The 21,212-nt window shown below is 40.6% G+C and overlaps 1 protein-coding gene across 2 annotated transcripts in view; it reads left to right on the plus strand.

Annotated features, from left to right (window-relative positions):
- Positions 1-13,692, plus strand: part of CPXM2 (carboxypeptidase X, M14 family member 2) — a 66,375-nt gene extending 52,683 nt beyond the window's left edge. The window contains exons 9-13 of one of the 2 annotated variants that reach the window (XM_059477015.1): positions 801-980; positions 2,124-2,421; positions 6,477-6,616; positions 7,977-8,076; positions 13,330-13,692. In XM_059477015.1, the coding sequence (XP_059332998.1) occupies positions 801-980; positions 2,124-2,421; positions 6,477-6,616; positions 7,977-8,076; positions 13,330-13,580 (969 nt within the window). In that variant the 3' untranslated portion in view covers positions 13,581-13,692. The remainder of the gene's footprint in view (positions 1-800; positions 981-2,123; positions 2,422-6,476; positions 6,617-7,976; positions 8,077-13,329) is intronic. The other variant, XM_059477016.1, reaches the window with a different exon arrangement.
- Positions 13,693-21,212: the final 7,520 nt, after the last annotated feature.

Raw genomic sequence — 21,212 nt, forward strand, 5'->3', positions numbered from 1 at the left:
GAGCACATCAAGGAATTCTTTTCTTTCCAGTAGATGGATCAAAAATGCTCCTCCTGTCTTTATTTTCTTCAAAGATCACATTTTGTGAGCGATCAAAATTTAAAAATGAAAAGATGGGCACATCAAAGTAAACACAAACTGTCTTGGGGAAAAGCTGAAAGAAACAGTGTTTGATGTGATGTTGGCTAACAGGAAAATGTACATGAAAGAAGGATCACAAACACTGCCAGGGGAAACCATCCTGAGATGTACAGAGCCATGGGAACTCCATTATGGAAAATGGAAAATTTGTGCAATCTGTTTCTCACTAGAAACCAAGCTCAGCATGTGAAAATTTGCATTCCTCTCCAGCTGAAATTTTATAGTGTGCCTTTAAGGAGAGCATGATGTGTTGGGCATCATAATAATTCAGTCTGGATGAAGACAGACACCAGGAAAAATTGTAGAGGCTGGTCAAATGCGTTGGAAAATCATCCAGAGCAGTCTGCAGAAGACTGGAATAGGAAAGTCAAAATCATAGTCATGGGAGGGAATGTCTGCTGTCTCCATTGAGAGATATATTTTGGCTAACCTCAAGTAAATTTTCATGGGTTTTCCTTCACCTCATTCAAGATTTCATACAAAAACTTTTTTAAAGTGCCAATGAGTTAATTCAGTTAATTAAATAATTAATCTTCCATTTCTCTATATAGAATTATCTCTGGGACATTCCCAAACATTCTGCAGGGGCTCATAGGTGTCTGTAATCTAAATGAACATTAATTATTTTTTTCTTTATTTTTATTTTTTTTAAATCCAAGGGTTCAGAATTGGGGGGCTGGTCTCTAGGACGATGGACTCAGGATGGCATTGACATCAACAATAACTTCCCTGACCTAAACTCTCTGCTCTGGGAGTCAGAAGATCAGAAGAAAAGTAAAAGAAAAGTTCCAAACCATCACATCCCGATCCCTGACTGGTACCTGTCCGAAAATGCCACTGTGAGTAAGGCCAGGAGAGGGGACACAAAAGCTGGGACGTCCTGAGAGAGTGAGATTTACATTCTCAAGAGATGAATAACCTGGGAGTGAAGTTCCACACCTGATCTAAGTCAATGATTCCCTTTATGTCAGTGGAAATAAAAATGCACCACAAAAGCACCATTTCCCCCAGGATTCAGAGACAGGTCTCAAGGAAGAAACTGTTTCCTAGAGGATTTTCTTTTCCATCAGCTATTGCAAGAGCCTGGAGGACTCCAAACCCAACTTTTAGGCAGCAAGGTAGACAAAGAGAAGCACAGCATGAGCTCAGCCATGTGGATCAGGCTTCTCCCAGGTTTTGTGGCATAGATGAGCTCTTTGAAAACTCACTCACAGATTTGTCCTGGGATTTTCTTACTTGCTCTTACTTGAAATATGTTCTTATCTTGAAAAACACAGCAACAGATCAGATACATGCAAAACCTTGCTGTGGGCTTATGTTAACGTCATTTATTGGATTGTAGTGCCAGAAATTTAACTTATTTTGGCCTGACCTTTGAATTATAATGTCAGCTTTTAATAGCAGCTTCACTGTGGCAGATTTTAGTACTTTAGAATCACACAATCATGAAATAGCAACAGTTTAAAGGGGCCTCTGGAGATCAATCCAAGGCAGGGTCACCTGGAGTGGGTGACACAGGAACACATCCAGGTGGGTTTGGGATGTGTCCAGAGAGGGAGACTCCATGACCTCCCTGTGCACCTGCTGGGGTGCTCTGCCACCCTCATGGAAAAGTTTGAGTTGAAACTTCCTGTGTTTTAATTTATGGCCATTATTTCTATGTTTAAAATCCTTTCTTTTGTAAACAAAGAGGGGGAGCAATGTCACCATCTGACACCTCTGTCAGTTCCTGCTCTGGGCCTCACTCTGCATAGATGTTCCTGTTCCATAAATTACTGATGTGAAGGTTCTGTTAGCTCTTAAGGCATATCTGTGACCTCCCAAAATGGCTGACAAGTACCATAATTTAAAGAAGGCCTTCTCCTTTCCCACATCCCTTCTGCTGGCTTCTCACTCTCAGCAACTCCTGATCCTGCTCTCCTTTGAAGCAGTACAATCAGATTTCCACGCTGAACCAGATCTGCTGTCGCTTTTTCTCCCAGGTGGCAGTGGAGACGCGGGCGATCATCGCCTGGATGGAAAAAATCCCTTTTGTGCTGGGTGGCAACCTGCAGGGGGGAGAGCTGGTGGTGGCCTATCCCTACGACATGGTGAGGTCCATGTGGAAAACCCAGGACTACACACCCACCCCTGACGACCACGTGTTCCGCTGGCTGGCCTACTCCTACGCCTCCACACACCGCCTGATGACGGACGCCAGGAGGAGGGCCTGCCACACCGAGGACTTCCAGAAGGAGGATGGCACTGTCAACGGAGCCTCGTGGCACACCGTGGCTGGAAGTGAGTGGCAAAGTTCCAATTAGTGTTCCCTTGCTAATTAGGGTAAAGCCTGCACTGCCTGGTGTGGGTTGCAGCACACAAAAATGTGTGTTCTAGGAGGAATATTTCCAGATGTCATTGCTGTCGTTAATACCTGGTGACTGCTACTTTTGCAGCCAAGTTTTCCACAAATGCACGTTCAAAGCATTAGCTTTAAGAACTCTGTGCACTCAAGACTGTTTGTAAGGAAGAAACCAACCCAGTCCAAACCCCCACACAAGGTGACAAGAGGAAAACTGCTGCAAAGCACTACAGCCAGTGTCAGAGCTGAAGCAGGGGCTGCAGGGAGAGATTCCAGATAAGGAAGTCCTGATTACAGCCTCCTGCTGACTGAACTCAGCCTCAGATCAGCCCTCACTCACATGCACTGGCAGTTGCAATGAAATGCCATAAAAAGCTACTGTTTGCCTGCTACTCTCCTATTTCTAAAACACTTGGATGTCCTTACACTTAAATTTTGCATGGGCTGCACAGGCATTCCTGCTGCCAGGATAAATCACAGCCTGGATCAATCTCCACACACCCAAGCCTGTCACCCTGTTAAGGAGCACACAGGGGAAGCCATGGCCTGTGGTGTGGCCAAAACCTTGATTTCCAGGAAAGCCCAATTAGAAACCCATTTTTAACAGCATTATGCACGTTTGCCTTTGCTCAAAATCCTCATGTTTTTCTAAGTGCATCAGTCAAGCAGCATATTCCCTGAAATTAGGAAATGACACAGGCATCTGCCACCAGTGGGCTGACAACAGGAGCAGCACTAATGGCAAACAGATGCAGGCCAGTGTCTCTGAAACCCAGGTTTAGCTGAACCTGGCTCATGTTTGGAACTTGCAGGTCCACTGCATGAACATTTTTGGGATTTTGGACGTGGCTTTTATGGCTTTTATGTTGGCCCATGCATAGTTAGTGTTGGCCAGCCTTTAAAGGCTACAGTTGAGAATTAGCTTTTCAAATATTTTTTCAGGAGGTTAAAAAATGTTGGATGAGTTTGGGGAAAACCTTGAACTCTTAGGTCTGAAAGTACAATCCCGTACATTTCTACAGATTCTAAAGCATTCTCTGAGAACTAACTTGACCACTTCATTATCCAATTTATGAATTTAATTTTCCTAAGTGCAATAGGAAACATCATTATGAATCAATCCAGAAAAGATGGCATTGGCCTTGTCACTAACAGCTGTCACACTGAGTTCCATTAAGTAAAGATGGACAATATAGATGCTGAATATTACCCTGATTTTTTAGGACCAATTATATTTTGGATTTGTTTCATCTGATTTGCTTTATTTCTTGATGATATTTTAATTATGATTTATGTCCTTCTCTGTTACATTATGGTAAGACCTCTAAAAAAGTGCTTGCAGAAGCTCTCCCACCCATCCTTTTGTGTGAGTGACATCTCCTCATTGTACCACACCTTGAAACTGCCTCTCTCCTCTTCCATCTGCTTCCTTGCAGTGGTCCTGCACAGAAACTCTCATTGCTCATGCCATGGCATTAGATAAATTTAATTTAGAAAATATCTAATATTTATATAAATATTAAATAATATTTTCAGTATTTATTTCATTTAGAAATATTAGATTTCATTTCAGTCCCTAGAGAAGCATGTGCACCACAGATACCCAGCACCTCCTCATGCCTTTAAAACCCAGCCATGATTTTTCCTGCACATTATTTTGACTGCAGTGAATGCAAGTTCTCCAGCAATTTTACATATAAACTTTCTGCACTGGATAAACTGCACAAAGGCAAAGAAGGGATTGATTTAATTTTATTTCCTGTGTTTTTGAGGCTGGATTTGCATGTTCAGGCACTAGGAAAGAGTCGCTCTTGGCAACACAAAGCCATTTTCTTAAATACACATATTAAAACTGAGCAATTAGTGTGTATGGCAAAACATTTCACAGCAGATTAATCAGAATGTTGTACAGTATGTGAGGGGAAAATAATTGTGGCTGTTTCTCAAGTGGAGGGGAAGCACATTTATGTAGAGTAGCATATGCCACTGGCTGATGTTTAGGTTTTCCCCATCAACAAAAGTGAAAAGTTTAACATCTGTATTATATAATCCTCCTGCTCTGCTTCCAGAAGGCACTGAGGGCTCATTAAATACTTGACTACTGCTAATTGGACAGGAACAGGGATTTTGGTTTAACTCTTCTTGCTCAGAAGCACCCGGTGAATGCAACTCCTGCTAATCTTTGTATTTAAAACACAACAATTAATGATCATTAAAAAACATATTTTAAAATATTTTCTTATTAGAAGTGCAGATGGAACAAGAAATTTCATGTTCTGTATCTCGTTATCTGTGTGAGAGTGGAGAACTAATAAGGAGGGAAAATAATGGTGAGAAAGAGGAGAGAAACCTGGAGAATGGAAATATTTGAGCTGTGTATGTAAAGACAGCTCTCCTTAGTGCTCCAGCCCTTTGCAAAGGTGACAGTGGGCTCTGTAATGCAGAATTAAACTGCAGCTCCTCAGAGACTGGAGGCACTGGGGTTCCTGGGGCTTGATTAGGAGATATTTCTGATGGGAATCCCTATTGCAGAGCAAAAGTGCAATCCCAGTTTTCTGCAGCACCATGATAGGGAGAAAAGAGACCCTTTCACTTCTTACAAACTACAGACACCATATGTAACATAAAATAATTATTACTGCCTTGATTCTTCTGGCTTTTCTATCTGTTAGATTACTCAGGGAGGAAAACAGACTGAGGAACTCTTTCACCAACTGCTCTGATAAATCACTTTTACATAACAGCCCCTGTGAGCACATAGCTCTGTGTCCTGGCATTCAGGGTTCTATCAAATGGGAATTCTGTGAATTGGGTGAACAGCTGCACCTTCCTGCCACCCAACACAGACAGATTCCATTTCCACCCAGGGCACTCATAAGGGAGAGCTGCTTTGTGGGTGATGTCCAGGATTAGGAATGCTTAGGGCTTTCTTCAAAAAGAACAATTTTTTCTTATAGAGACCTTTCTCCTGGTTGTGCTCCCATCTTCCCCATCAATAGAATCCCAGAAGGGTTTGGGTTGGAGGGGACCTTAAAGCCCATCGAGTTCCACCCTTGCTTGGAGCAAATTTCACTATCCCAGATTGCTCCAAGGCCTGTTGTCTTACTTTGAAAAGACAGGTGTCTTCTAAAGAAGGCAGGAGCCTCCCCTGAAATGGAAAATGCAAACCCCCTCCCTTAACTCTTCCTTAATAAAGAGTATTTTATTAAGGAAGAAAATAAAAATAGAATAAAAAATGCACAAATACAAAAAACCATTGACAGAATCAGAACATGCCCTGTCCCCCTGTGTGTCAGGTGGTGTCCCAGCTCCATCCCAGGGGGGCTCAGCCCTCCTGCAGTGCCAGCTGTGGCTCTGCTGCAGCAGGGATCCTGCACAAGGGGGGAGTTTTCCTCTGCAGCTCCAGGGCTGCTGCAGATGGGCCTGGGCTCCCTCTGGCCATGCAGGGCAGCACAAAGCTGCTCCTCTGGCAATGCAGGGGGCAAAGGCTGCTGGGGTGTCCCAAAGCTCAGATTGGATCCAGGTAGGAATGCTTGGCTCCTCCCCTGGGCGGAGCATCTCCCCATGGGATGCTGGAATTGGATCAGCCATGCAGGGACACTCACTGGCCATGGACAGAAGGTAATTAATAATTAATGGCCCATTAACAGCAGAGATCTCCTGAAGGAAGATTGGCTGCGGGAGAGATAAAGAAAACTGCCCAATGAACAGAGATAACTGCCCCACCTCTGACAGGTTGCAATGGAATACACACCCCCAGCCACATCTTGCAACCCAGGCCACCTGTCCAACCTGGCCTCGAGCACTCTGGTGCTTTGCTACAGAACATTTGGCATTTCTAAAATCTTTTTTCCCTTCCAAATCTGCAGGGTAAGCCATCTAGATGAATTCCCAACTTGCGTTTACGGAAGTTACATTAATTTGCGTAAAAACAGATCTGATCAATAGATTAAAAAGGCCATGAAGTTGTTCCCTTTTTCCCCAATATTGTCAGGCATCAATGACTTCAGCTACCTGCACACAAACTGCTTTGAGCTCTCCATCTATGTTGGCTGTGACAAATATCCCCACGAGAGCGAGCTGCCAGAGGAGTGGGAAAACAACCGCGAGTCCCTGATTGTTTTTATGGAACAGGTATTCACCTGAAATTTTTGGTTTGGATTTAGATGTTTATTAGTTTTTATTTGTATTAGTTTTTCTATTTCTATATTTATCAATAATACATTAATAATATAGAATATTATTATAATTATATGCTATGTTATATTATGTTATATTCCTTAAACTATGTTATATATATACTATAGAATATATAATACATAATACATAATATATAATATATAATATATAATATATAATATATAATATATAATATATAATATATAATATATAATATGTAATATGTAATATATAATATATAATATATATATTATTATATTATATTATATTATATTATATTATATTATATTATATTATATTATATTATATTATATTATATTATATTATATTATATTATATTATATTATATTATATTATATATTACATGTTATATATTATATATTTATTATATTATATATTATGATATTGATGTATTTTTATACTTATTTATATTAGTTTTATAAGTTGTGAGTTTTACAGTACTTTATTAATCACCTAAAAAATGGAGTTGTGTTTTTACAAGGTTTTTTAAGGATAAATTGTCTAATTAAGAAATTGTACTTAAATTATTTTGATTTTTAACTTAATTAATTCCTTGTGTTTTGCAATGTGGATTTTTTATTTGATTATATAATACTACTTAAATTTATGAAGAAGAAGGCGAATAAGAAGGTAAAGAAGAAAGATTATTTTCTGTTTTAAAACTAATATATTATTATATTTTTTAACTTTAAGTTTTCTATTATGTGATATTATACACTTTTATTTAAACTACACACTTATAATTTTCGTTTTATTATTTCATTTTGGAAGTTTTTTTATGGTTTTAGGATAAGTGTAGTGGTTTTTTGGGGGTCAGTGCCTGATAGTACAGAATGTCTAAAATTCTGAGCAACTAGGGTTCCAACACCTACTATTTTTCTTGCATGACTAATTATGTGGTAATTGGTATTTTTATAGACATAGAACTTCAGCCAGGCTGGTTTGACTTCAGGGAATAAAGTAATGAAGCTTCTGAAAATGTGATGTGGGTGCCTAGCTTGCTAGAAAGGGCAGCTGGAAAAAGACCCCAATATTGTGTCTGCTGCTTCACCTGTTCTTTTTATCTTGAATTTGGTGCCTCAGGTATCCCAACAAAATTCACAAACCGATTCTCAAGTTAATGCCTGCAGGGCTGCTACAGGATTAATAATGATGTTCCACGATGTTGTGAGCCATAAAGTAGGAATAAAGAAATGTAATTCACTTGTGGAATTAAAGATTCATTGTAAGTTCCTAGGAATACTACTGTTCTTTGCTGTGCAATATTTACTTGTTTTTTTTATTCTCTTCCCAGGTCCATCGTGGCATCAAAGGCATTGTGAAAGATGTGCATGGGAAGGGAATCCCAAATGCTGTTATTTCAGTGGAAGGTGTTAACCATGACATTCGCACAGGTAAAAAAAACCAAAAATACAAAATATCAGTGCAAAAGAACAGATTTGTAGTTAAAAACAAACCCACTGAACCATGTTCCTAAGTACCATATCCACATGTTTTTGAATGCTAATTTTATGGGTTTTTATCTCTTTACTGGGGTTCTGTGCTCTTCATTTGCTACCACTTCCATGTGCTTTGCCACTGAAGCACAGAGTGAGGCAGATAAACTGATTTCAGGCCTTGGAATATCATAGAGCTTTGTGACTTCCAAATCTTTCATGTTTGCCACAAGAGGTGATCTGAGCCAATAATGAATCATGGAATATCTAACTTAGTTTATGATTAATTTCAGTGCTACTGTGTCTGGATTGTGAAAGAAAGCATTGAATGACAGATACTTAATTAGGCAATAATGATTCTACCTTAAATATTTCAAAATGGGACCACTGGGAAATGACAGTGGGAATTAAAGTAATCAGCTGGTTTTTCCTGTCTTGGAAGCCTTGGCAGTGCTGAAAGTCTGCCATAAAGTGTGGGTTGTGTTACTCTGTTAACAAAATTAATGTACTGCTCTGAGTTAATGCAATATGTGATTAATCTCCAGCTCCCTATACTCTGGATTGTCATGAAAAAAAATAAAAATAAAGTGCAATAAATGTGCAAGATCTCAAAATCCACCTTGTAACACTCAGGGAATCTTGCAGCTATTTACATCTTGACTTTTTGCTGAGCCTCTATGGCTCAAGGCCATCTGCAATTGTTAGTAAAAATAAAAATACTTATTTAATTCCCTTTAATTTTTCTTTTTAATGAGACATTTAAGCTCACACTCTGGAGTCACTGTGGAATTGGGAACATAAAAGTTCTATCTTGTTTCATATTATCCATACAACAATACATGTCTCATCAGTCCCTGAAACTAGAGGATTTGTGCTGGAGCCAAGAAGCTAAAATGACATGTATAACTCCAGAGAAAGAAGGCAAATTGTCAGCAGTCTCCCTTCATTTATACCTTTTAAAATGAAAAATGTGCCCATTTAAACCTCTGAGTTGCCTTGATGTAAAAATAGGCCAAGCAGGGGAAGAATTATGGCCAGGATCTCTATTCACAAAAGTTTTGTTTCAAGTGAGCAGAGCTCTGCTGTTTCACTGCTGCATTACCGTGGTCAGCTGCCCTGTGGAGCCAGACAGAAGTTGCCTGTAAAAGCCTTGTAATAACATTTAAAGGTTTGAGAAAATTCCTTTGCTTCTTCCTGTAGACTGAAATAAAAGCAGATTGGTTTGGCTTTCTCCTGGATACAATATCCCTGATGGAAGGAGAGGGATGCTGACATTCAGCTAACACCATTAATGGGCTAATTGAAGGCATTGATTCCAGGAGCAAGAGCTTTGTGGGGAATTATTCCATTTTCCCTCAATGCAGATGTAACTATTGATTAAGTCTGAGTGATTCCACATTGTTACAGTCAGATTTGGGCTGGATTCTGTGAGAAAACCTCTGCAGAAAGAGTTCAGTTGGGTGGACAAATGCACCTTTTCCCCCTCCATGGTGTCAAGACAGTTTTGGGGGTTGCCTCCTGTAATTTGGGAAATGACAAAGTAAATATTAATGGAGAAATGTGCAGTTTCTTCCTGGTGAAACACTCGTCACAGCCAGAGTTCAAAGACAGATGCTTCTGTGTGGTTTCTGAACTAAGTTGTAATTAATTTAATTTCACACAGTGTCCAGAGAAATTTTTATGAATATTTTGGTAAGTTTGCAGTGATTTCATATACGTATTTTCATTTTATGTACCAAAACCCAAGGATTTTGAGGTAGAATCTAGTAATGTTTAATATATTAAATATATTTACCTATAAAATATTTATTTAATTAATCCAAGCTAAGCATAATTCTGGTATTACCATTCTCCAGCCTCATCCAGCATCCATGGACCTGGATGCCTGGTCCATACAGAAAAGTTGAGTTTAAGTTGTATATAGTGCTTTGAGTATGCAGCACTATGGCCAGGTTTCCTGGAGAGTCTTTTGTTGGTAAAAAATCATTAGAAAGATTTTTATAATATATTTAAATCTGTGCAGTTTGGCACATTTAAATGTAAAAACTGCTTTTGCACTTTCACAATTGCTTAATTGTAACTAAGGTCTGTCCTATCAGGCTCAAAGGACATTTCTCTTAATTGTGGAATTTATGGAGTAGTCTGGCATATTGAATTCATAGCAATGCTGTCTTTGTTCTGTAATGCATTGTTATTTTATCAAAGCAGACATGGCAATCCCTTTCCAGCCCCAGTAGGTGGGTATGGATGCAGTCTGCCTCCAGCCTGCTCCCACTGGAACCTATTATTTCAGCAAACCTATTATTTACTAAATTTATCTGTGTTTTTAATTGTGTTTCTTTTTGCCATCTGTTCTGATTTTTTTTTTTACTGGTTTTAATCTGATTTTCAGAAAACCCCAACCTTTTAGCCTGGTATTAAATTCTGGGCACTGACAGCTGACAGAAATACTCCTGTCTAAGTGGAAACAGGGAATGTGCATCCTGCTGCAGGTTTAATACCCAGCTTTGCAGTGAATTCCCAGTGGGGTGTGAATGTGTAGGTTTATTCCTGGCCCTGTGTGGGGTTGTGATGAACTGACTGTTAAATGTGTCAGGGAAATGTGGGTCAGCTTTGCAGTCCTGGGGCTGAAGCCAGGCTGGGAGCAGGGATGTGATATCCCACAGGGGATGCAGAGCCCTCTGCCTGCCCCGTGGTACTGCCAGGGCATTTACAGCTGAAAATGAGCCCTTGGGGATAAATAGGAGGAATTTGGGCAGATTTGTGGTTTGGCCTTTTGTTCAGCTTCCAACAGTCCCAGTGGTGAGGGAGAGCTGAATAAAGAGCCTCTCTTAGAGCCTTTCCTAAAAATCCCCGAGTCATGAGGAACAGAAAATGTGGGCCTTATTATCACCCCAAATGTGGTCATATTGACTTAAAACCCCCCTGATCATAATGGGATGTAAGAATGGACCTGATCAGAGACAATTCTGGCACACCCAGAGGCTGCACTATCAGGGTATAGTCAATATTGCCATTTGTTAACACTTGCTGTTTGCAAACACATTTTTTATTTTATATAATCCTAAATTAAATCACTGTTTCTTTAAACAGAGGCTGACCAGCCTGATCCTTCCCCAAAATAAAATATTTTTATTCAAATCATCTTCAGTTTTTGCTGCGCTCTGCACTGCCAGTGAGCCCAGGCTGGTGTTAGTAAGGCTGTCAGGTCTCATCAGTGCTAAAAAACCCCAACCCCTCCTCATGCAGAGATGTTTCATTTCTATTTTTACATGGAATTGCATATTTGAATATCTACTTTCCTTCAAAGGGAGTTCCTCCAGGACAGAGTGAAAAACTAATTTTAGGTAATAGTTTTTCCCCTTTTTCAGTTCACAGCTAAGAATATTCGATGGTTAAAATCATATCTAAAAGAAGCCTAAAACAATCCTGATGCACATATGGGTGCATAAAATGGATATATCTGAGATCATTCATGGGGAAAAAGAAGAAACCAAAATCTCCTGATTCAATGAGGTGCTAAATACATTTTTCTGAGTAGGTTAGTTGATTGCAGGAGCTTGGTTTGTGCATTTAACCAGGTAGTTAAACGTCCTGGTGAATTTACTTTGTAGGAAAATTAGTGTAATAAACCCCAATGTATGGCTTAATAGAAGGGAATATTTCCTAACTCCTCAAAGTGAGTTGATATTATGTATTCACACACTCTTCCTAACAAATAGCACCAAAATCAGTGTCCTGGCAGTCTGATCAGGGATGTGTGATGTGGATATTTCACTGGGGCTCCTCTGGACCCCTCAGTTAGGATTGGTTTGGGAAAGGTCTTTCCTACCCCTTGGGAATCACCAGATTTTGCCTCAGGCCTTTCCAGCTGCCAAAAACCTACAGCTGATTTGGAGCCTTTTTGCACCATTTGGAAAATATGATTGAGATGTGTTTTTCTATAGGGTTGGCAGGATGAGGAGGGGTATTTGTGGTGGGAGCAGCCCCTTGGACACCCTCCTGGTGTGAGGATGGAGGGTTCTACCTGTGGTGTCATCTTACCCATGGCCAAGGACTCCTCCTGGGGATGGTGAGGGCTGGGAGTTGGACTTCATGATCCTTGTGGGTCCACTCCAAATCAGCTTATCCCATGTGATTCTGTGTCCTCATTTAATGGACTGAGGTTGCCCCAGTGTGGTGGTGTTCACAGGGGTCCCAGGACGAGAGAAGAGATGAGAATCTTGACTCCATGTTTCAGAAGGCCGATTTATTATTTTATGATATATATTATATTAAAAGAAAATCATATATTAAAACTGTACTAAAAGAATAGAAGAAAGGATTTCATCAGAAGGCTGGCAAGGAATAGAAAGGAATGATAACAAAATCTTGTGACTGACCAGAGAGTCCAAGACAACTGGACTGTGATTGGCCATTAATTAAAAACAACTACATAAGACCAATCAAAGATGCAACTGTTGCATTCCACAGTACCAGATAATTATTGTTTTTCTTTTCCTCTGAGGCTTCTCAGCTTCTCAGGAGAAAAGTCCTAGCAAAGGGATTTTTCAGAAAATATGTCTGTGACACTCCAGGAAAGGTTTGGATGCAAATATCTTCATGGGAAGGGTTTTAAAGAACTGGAGCAGGCTGCCTAGGGATGTGGTGGAGTCTCCATCTTTGCAAGTGTTCTAAAATTCTGTGGTCATGGCACATGAGGACGTGGTTGAGTGGTCAACATGATGGTGATGGTTGATGGCTGTACTTGATGGTCTTAGAGATGTTTCCCAACCTCAGCAATTCTGTGACTTTATAAACACCACTCTCCTCAAGGAGAAAGGGGAAAGGACCCGATGGTCCTTGTGGGTCCCTTCCAAATCAGCTTATCCCATGTGATTCTGTGTCCTCATCTAATGGAATCAGGTTGCTCCAGGAAAGGTTTAGATGTGATATTAGGATAAATTTCTTTGTGGGAAGGGTTTTAAAGAACTGGAGCAGGCTACCCAGGGATGTGGTGGAATCCCCATCTTTGGAAGCATTCAAAAAATCTGTGGTCATGGCACGTGAGGGCATGGTTAAGTGGTCAACATGATGGTGATGGTTGATGGTTGGACTTGATGGTCTTAGAGATGTTTCCCAACCTCAGCAATTCTGTGACTTTATAAACACCCCTATCCTCAAGGAGAAAGGATCAAAACCCTGAAAACCATTATTTTTTGCCCCCACCAGGAGCTGACGGGGATTACTGGCGTCTCCTCAACCCGGGCGAGTACGTGGTGGGCGTCAAGGCCGAGGGCTACACCGCCGCCACCAAGACCTGCGAGGTGGGCTACGACATGGGTGCCACCCAGTGCGACTTCACCATCTCCAAGACCAACCTGGCGAGGATCAAGGAGATCATGAGGAAGTTTGGGAAGCAGCCCCTGAGCCTGGCGGCGCGCCGGCTGCGGCAGCGGGCGCGGCGGTGGCAGCGGCGGTAGAGCGCGGCGCCAGCTCTGCTTCTCCCAGCCTGGCTGTAGTCGTAGTGAGAGTTACGTAGCCCATCTCTTCATGCCTTTTTCTCTGCACCGTGAGGCCTTGCTGTTTGTGGAGCTGGATGGATGCTCGGGGGGGGGGGGGGGGGGTCTCATTTTTTGGTGGGAAAAAAATCAGAATGAAGTCGAACCAAAAGGAGCCCCCGGGTGAGGGGAGGGACAGGGAGAATGGAGGAAGGTGATTTGAGTTGAGCTGGAATGAAATGTTTTGCTTGTTGAGTTGTTTAATCCTTTGTCAATCTGTTTTCTTTTAAAATTGAAGAGAAAGGATAAAAACAACAGCAGCAAAAAAGAGATACTTACAAACGAGAAGTGTTCTGAATGAAAAAAATGAAAAAAGTATGTAAAGTATGAAATTGATATATTTTTGCAACTCAAAAAAGTTTTGACACTCTTTATGTTTTATTCTCATATGGGAGGAAAAGCTGAGAGGCGACAACTTCTGTTTAATGTGATTGAAACTTGTGTCAGAATTTCTCTCTTTCTCTGAAAGTTCCCCCTTTGATAAGCACTACATTTCAGGAAAAAAGCCTGCAGCGAGTAACCCACCTTTGCTTTCCTGCTTGGGTTGTTTAGATTTAAGGATGCTTTGTGCTGCCAGAGTTAAATTCCAGATGTTTTCTCCTCTGGCTTTTCAAGGCTGCAGTTTTACTCCATGAACTAAACCTGACAAAAAGGTTTTGGGATCAGGACAACTGTGGTGTGGCAGTTCTTCCCTGATGTGGGAGAAGGACCTGAACAAAGCTTTTCCTGAGGATACAGCCACTTATGTCATGTATGAGAGGAGAGGCTTAGTCACTGAGGGGTGCATCCTCTCTACCATCTTTTTTCTTGATTTTTGGCCTGACTTGAGGTGCCTTTTGTGCTCCTGCACATCTCCTGCCACTGCCTTCTGTGACATACAAGGGGTTCTGGGCTCCTCTGCTCCTCTTGCTGCTGCTTTTCTGGCCTCGTGCCTCTTTGGGAGCAAGAGTTGTGCTTTAGTGTTGGCTTTTGAGTAGTAAAATTGTACAGCAGGACAGGACTGAGGTTCAGGAAAGATGCAGAGCACATCTAGGAAAGAATCAACTGATGTTGATTCTGACACTTTCCCTGTGAAGGAAGGTACCAGCTGATGAAAATACGACTTTGCTCCATTAGCTTCAATGTTATGACCTAAATTATACCTAAAAAACCAGAGTCAGCTGCATGATTTTAGCCAGTCTGTGGTTAAATAAACATCTCTGAACATGCTTGGTAGCAGACTGCAGCATACTCTTCCAAATACAATTCTGGTTTAAACATTTTGATTGCTATTTACGGTTTTTGCCAGTTTGATAGGATTCTTGGAAAAGATGTTCAGCAAAATATCATTGAAACTGAGGAAAAAATAAAGCAGAGCAGAAAAGTTACTGTAAAAATGCCATGTGCCATCTGCATTAGTTATTTTTTTATTGTCAAGGAATGAAGGAAACACATAAAAGGCAAAAGACTGCAGAATGAAAAACATAATCTAGAGTCCTTGCGTAGTAAATAATCATATTCCTAAATTTCTTAGGCAATTTCAGCCCTTCCTGGTTCTGCAGATACCATTAACTAACAGCAAAGGCTCCAATGAAACAGAAGAGTGCACTTTTAATTCCCTGTGACTGATATTATGGAACGCCTCCAAGTCAGTATCATTTCAATTAAGTAACAGAAGTAAACAACTCATCCAATCATTCCATCCTGTGGAATTATATTTTACTAATTTCACCCTCTTTGCACCCTTACAGCATCCTGTATGCCATGTATTTCTGCATAGCAAATATAATTGCAGTTTGTCAAGAAGGGATATTTTTTTTTCTTGAGAGGTGGGAAGGGATTAATGATGTCTTTGTGCAGGTAACAAAGTGAAATAATTTTGGAATAAGGAGTAATGACAGCAGACAATTTGTTTGCAGCTAAATTGATTGTGTTCACTGGCATACGTAGATTTTATGACCATCACGATAGATTAAGAGCACACAAGTTTTTTTGGGTTATGAACTGAGTTTTTTGGGTGGATTCTCTCTGGAGTCCCCAAAGGCAACTTTGTGGGTGGTTGGAATGCACTGGCAGAAGTGGAACAAAATAGCCAAATTTAAATGGGATTGAAGGGGGAAATCACTGCTTTAGTCCTGGTGAGGTCTTTCTACCTTGAGATAATGGTGTGAGAGTTTAACTTTACAAACCTTGAGGTTCCTGTGCTTTGTTCTCAGAACTGAGGTTCTTCCTGTGAGGAATTATTTTTCATTTGACAACAAGAAATGGATTTGATGGGGAATCCTTGGACATCTGTTGGCTGAGACTGGATGGACTCTGATTGCTGCTGAAGGCCTCAGGTGCTGGGGACAGTGGCTTTGGTGCTCTTTCCTGGCTGTCACTAGTGCTTACACGAGTTTGGGCACAGCAGAACTGGGACTAATGCAGGTGACCTTACTCCATTTTAGTCCAGGCATTCCTAAATAAATGGCCTAATAGCTGTCACGTGGACTTGTCTGTGCAATTATTTTCTGATTGTCCAGCACTGGAAAACACTCAGGCTCCAAGGAGTTTTACCAGGAATATCAGATGTGTGAATGTCTCATGCTGTTTATACCTGCCCTGGATATAATGATGGCAAACTGATGTGTGCCCTATTTACTGCTGTAGTTATGCACTTGGGAGTTAAAATGTTCCTTTCCTTCGAAATACACAGCACCATTATTTTGCCTTCAGACACATCCAAACCACAAGCCAGTAAATCTGGATACCAATGTTTTCTATTTAGCCTCCTTTTCTACCTCTTTAGAACAGGTAATTTTTTTCTAGAGTCTGTGCTTTAAATCTCTTTTCCTTTTAGTCTTAGAGGAAAACAGACAGCCCTGCAGAGATGCCAAGAAATAAAACTTGAGGGTGGATTCAGCCCTATTGTAATTACAGATCCATTTGAACAGTTTATAGCAGTTCTCTTGTGTGAGAACTTTGCTAAATCTTGATCATCCCTGATATAAAAGAGAAAAATACAATCCTTTCCAAGTAGTAAGAAATTCAGCTGCACAACCTCACCCACACAGTAAAGGTTAAACAAATGAAAGGTTAAAACAGGAGATGCTCCATTCTGCTTGATAATGCCAACCATCATTCATCTGCTCCCATGCAGAGCCCTGACAATCATAAAACACAGTGGGAGCTGCCTGGCTTCTCCTTAACTATCCCTGTCAGGTTATCCAGCTGCTCATTTTTATTGGTTTCATTATCATCTGGGTTTTTCTCATGCAGCCTGATAACCACAAGTGCAGTAACCTCTCAAAGAAGCTATCAGAAGGTCTCATTTGCAGTCTCTCTGCAAATCCCAGATTGGTTGGGTTGGGAGGATCTCGGAATCCATCTCATTCCACCCCTGCCATGGCAGGGACACCTTCCACAATCCCAGGTTGCTCCAAGTCCTGTCCAACCTGGCCTTGGACACTTCCAGGGATGGGTGAGTCAGGTTGGGAATCTACAGAAACAATATCTGCTTACACATGTTGGTAGAAACATGGTGCCATTTGGTAATCTCTGATCCAAATTTAATTTACTGGCAGCAGAAGAGTTTTAGGAATATCTGAGTATGGCTTTTACCAGGAGGTTGAGCTTTGTGTGGGTAAAACACTGATGAAAATGAAAATGAATGAAATCATTGTCTGTGCTAGTTAGGAAATACATTTTTTCATTGGATATTTTAAGCTGTCACATATTTTCAGCTTCTGTCACCATCCACTTTCCCTTCTCTTATCCATGTATCATTGTGGGTTTTTTCCTCTAACTTCAGCTCATTATTTTCACTGAATTTGGGACATGTCCCCAAAGTGTGGATTTCAGCAGTGACTGACAGAGACCCAGCCAGATTTCCTTGTCTCTTTTGTCACACTGTGGCAGGTGCTTGACCTTTCTGAGAAACACCAAAACAGAGACAAACTTGAAACATAACACAAATGGATCCACACCAATGCCTTCCACTAATTAACCTTTAAAAACTGCCATGACACACCTTTGCCGTGGGTCTGAAAAAGCCCAGGTTTGGAGCTTTTTTTAACTTTTATTTTGTCACCAGGCTCTGGGTGAATTTAGGCAGCAGCCCTAAGCCTGAGGGGGAAGTGTAAAAGCAGACATAATTTGTGTGGATTGTGATGGCATCACCTCCTTCTGCAGGACAGCCAGCTCTGTGCACAGCTTCCAGCCCTCCAGCCAGAGCCCAGGGAAATTCTGCTGCTTCACCCTCCCCAAGGACACAACTTTTCAAAGCCTTTTTCCTCTCCTACTGCAGCAGCTGCACATCTGGAGAAAGAATCAGTGATTTTTACCTTTGATTTCATGGATACTTTTGTCATAGAAACAGGATTTTTTGGCTCTTTCCAGTCCTTAATAAACAGTTTTGAATCCTCTTGGCTTCAGGTGATTAACTTCTAGAAGTTTTAGTGTTTTCTTCTGATATTTCCTTAATATTCCAAGTTTAAATCACATCTATACACTTAATCTGAAGTGTTTACTGGTCTTTAATTGCTTTTTGAAGGTCATTAAACTTCAGGTGACATTTTTGTATTTCACTGTAAGGTTGTAAGATTTTTTAGCAGAAAAATTTGCATTCAGTGAAGCCATAACAGTGAATACAATCTTGTCACTAAATAACCATTCTCTGCCATCTTCCATTGGTAAAATCAACATTTTGCAGCATCCATGGTCACTTTATAGCTAGGTGAGGTTTACAAATCCACCAAGGCCACACTGAGATTTGCAGAACAATTTGTTGATCACTTTTGTGGCTTCTCTGTCCTCTTGACAAGAGACGCAATTTGACTTTGATGGAGATTACAGCTTCCATTAAAATTTTAAACATTGCTCTCATGCTTGAGTTTAATTATCATCTCATGAGTTTGATGAGAAAAACTCATAATGAGTTTTTCTCATTAGGCACATAAAGGATACTATCATATATTTCACAAATTCCAGACTCAACAATTTTTGGTGGAACCTTTCAACTTAATAGGTAAATGAGTGCTTTCATCAGTAAAAAATGACAATAATTGGATTTTTGACAGCTTGTAAAAAAACTCCAGGCAGTGAACACAAAGGTGCTTTACATGTGCATGTTTTTAATACTTTATCTGCCTTTTCAGGAGTTTGAGTGCCTCTGTTCACCTGCTGGGTGTCACTCTCGGGGGTGTTAAATCCACCTTCCCCTCGCTGGTGTTTGGTGATTTCCACAGGCTGGATTAACCAATATCCCACAGTTTTGTGCTCTTTACTAAATTGAGCTTCAGACCAGACCCCTTTCAAGCACTTTCCTCTCCCAGGGAAGGTCCCTGGAGCATGATTGGAGTGTCAGCAAAGAACGTTTGGATTTTCACATCACAGCAGCACTTTTGAAAGTGATTTTTTCCACCAAAACACCACAAAAGAACATTGCACTGTGTATTCTGAAATACTGCTGGTGTTTAGAGAAAATAGTAACAATTCTCACCTATTATTACACTGAGTAATCTCAACCACCTGATATTTTAATTATTCTAGTCATTAACTTTCTCTCCTAATTTGCAGCAGCTGCTTTATAAAATTCAATACATCACTTATGTCAGCAGCCCAGTCATTCTTATTAACTTTGCTGTCCCAAAAACAACAAAAAAGAGCATTCAGAGTAAACTGTCATTTGTAGATTAAATATTCATCCAGCCTTACTGTCAGCAAGTAAAAAGATGAGAAATGGAATTACTTTTTGTGGTTTAGATGTGACAGAAATTCAATATCTGGGTTAATAAGGAGCAATGGCAGCATAATCTCACTTAACCAGACCAGGGAGGGTTTAAATCTGAGATCTGCTTCTTACCACAGAGATCTGGATCTGGTTCCAGGTTTTCCAGTGTATAAAGTGGTAAAATCACATTGCTATTCATTACAGTTTTGTGAGCCCTGGAACCCTCATGTGAACAGAATCATTAATTTGGGTTTGGCTCAGCTCAGGGATCATCTCCTGGCTCCAAGGCTGTCCTCACAAGCAGAACAGGTGAATTTACAGAATACTTGGGAGAGGAATGGGAACTGGAGGAAAAAACTGATTCTGTTTCTATGATCCACCCTGTATCTGCCTTATTTTTCTGTATTTGGCTAATGAAGGGCAGCTGGAGCTACTGTGATGAACATAATGATTTCTGGGAACATCCAACCCCAATGATTGCACTGAAGGACCAAGGCAATCAATCAACAGCTCCACCAGAGGGACATAAGCTGTTAAATCTCCTTATTCAGTTTCATTCTAAAGGGCTTTGCTCCTGGTGGCTGCTGTATGGTCCTTTAAAAATACTAAAACAAATTCCTTGACTATTAGAAATTTGAGAGTCGTTCCTCAGAGGTATTTATCTGCTTTTACTTGCACATTTTGTGTGACTTTTGCCCTAAAAAGGTCATCAAGGACCAGTTTGATGACTCTAAATTTGGGTACCGAAGGTCCTGTCCACCCTCAGTCAATGCACCCTCAGCACTGTGTGCAGAACATACCTGGTTTGGAGAAAAGCCAGCATTTTAAAATCTGTTTCTCACTAATGAAAATGTCCATAGGAATTAATTGCTGATTTCCATCTCAGCTTCAGGAGTAATGTATCATTCTTAAAGCAGAGTCTCCAGAGGGTATTTTTCAGATTATCACAGTCTTCAGATGTATTATTAAGACCTTGACTGCTGCATGATTGATTTAATATAAATATAAATCAATAGAGCTTCCCTAGAACTCTTCCCTGTCTTCTGCAGGAAGCTTGGTAGATTTTTGGGAAATGAGACCAGAAAAAGTGTGAGAGTGGGGTGGGAGAAACAGAACTTCTATTACAGAGAGAAGACTGAAAGGTGGAAAAGAAGATTCCAGTTGAAATATTCTAGTCCCATATTTTTCCTGAATTAATTTTATTTTTCCTGAATTTTCAAATAGTCCATGTTCCTTGAGCAGCCACTGAGGTGAACAACAAAGGATAAATGGTGGCATTTCAGGATTGCCAGCCCAAGCCAGAGAGTTCAGAAGCAGATGGTGGCAAATTATATTTCAGCAAATGCTGATAACGAGTTTATCATAAATCAGAAAATTACTCTGAAATCAGAAAGCTGAGGCTATTTTTTTTCACACCAAAGCTGATAAAAGCCCAGGGTAGGAAATGGGATGGTCAGAGCAGCATTCCTTCAATGAGTTTGTGATTTGACAATCAGCTGTTGATTGAAATGTTGAAGATGTTGAAATCACCCATTTCCAATTTTAAACAACATGAATGCCTGTTACTAGAAAGAAAAATATAAACTCTGGAGGGGGAGGAAGGAGCAAATCAGGGTGGTAAAAATGAAGTAGAAATGAATGTCTGTGACCCCCAGCAGCAGTGGGGTGTATGTTTGTGTGGGCACACAAGAAATGGGAGGGCAGGCAGCCCTCAGGGGGCATCAGCACTGCAGAGCTCCAATTGTTCCACATTAGAAACCCCAAACTGTGCAAGTGCAGCCTAAATATAGCAACAGCCAGAGCAGGGTGTAGGAGTCCCCAGTGTTTATCTGCTTCCCTGATTGCATCTCCTCCAATTTCAGCGA

Source organism: Ammospiza nelsoni, chromosome 8 (genome assembly GCF_027579445.1).
Source record: "Ammospiza nelsoni isolate bAmmNel1 chromosome 8, bAmmNel1.pri, whole genome shotgun sequence".
In the NCBI taxonomy this organism is placed as follows: domain Eukaryota; kingdom Metazoa; phylum Chordata; class Aves; order Passeriformes; family Passerellidae; genus Ammospiza; species Ammospiza nelsoni.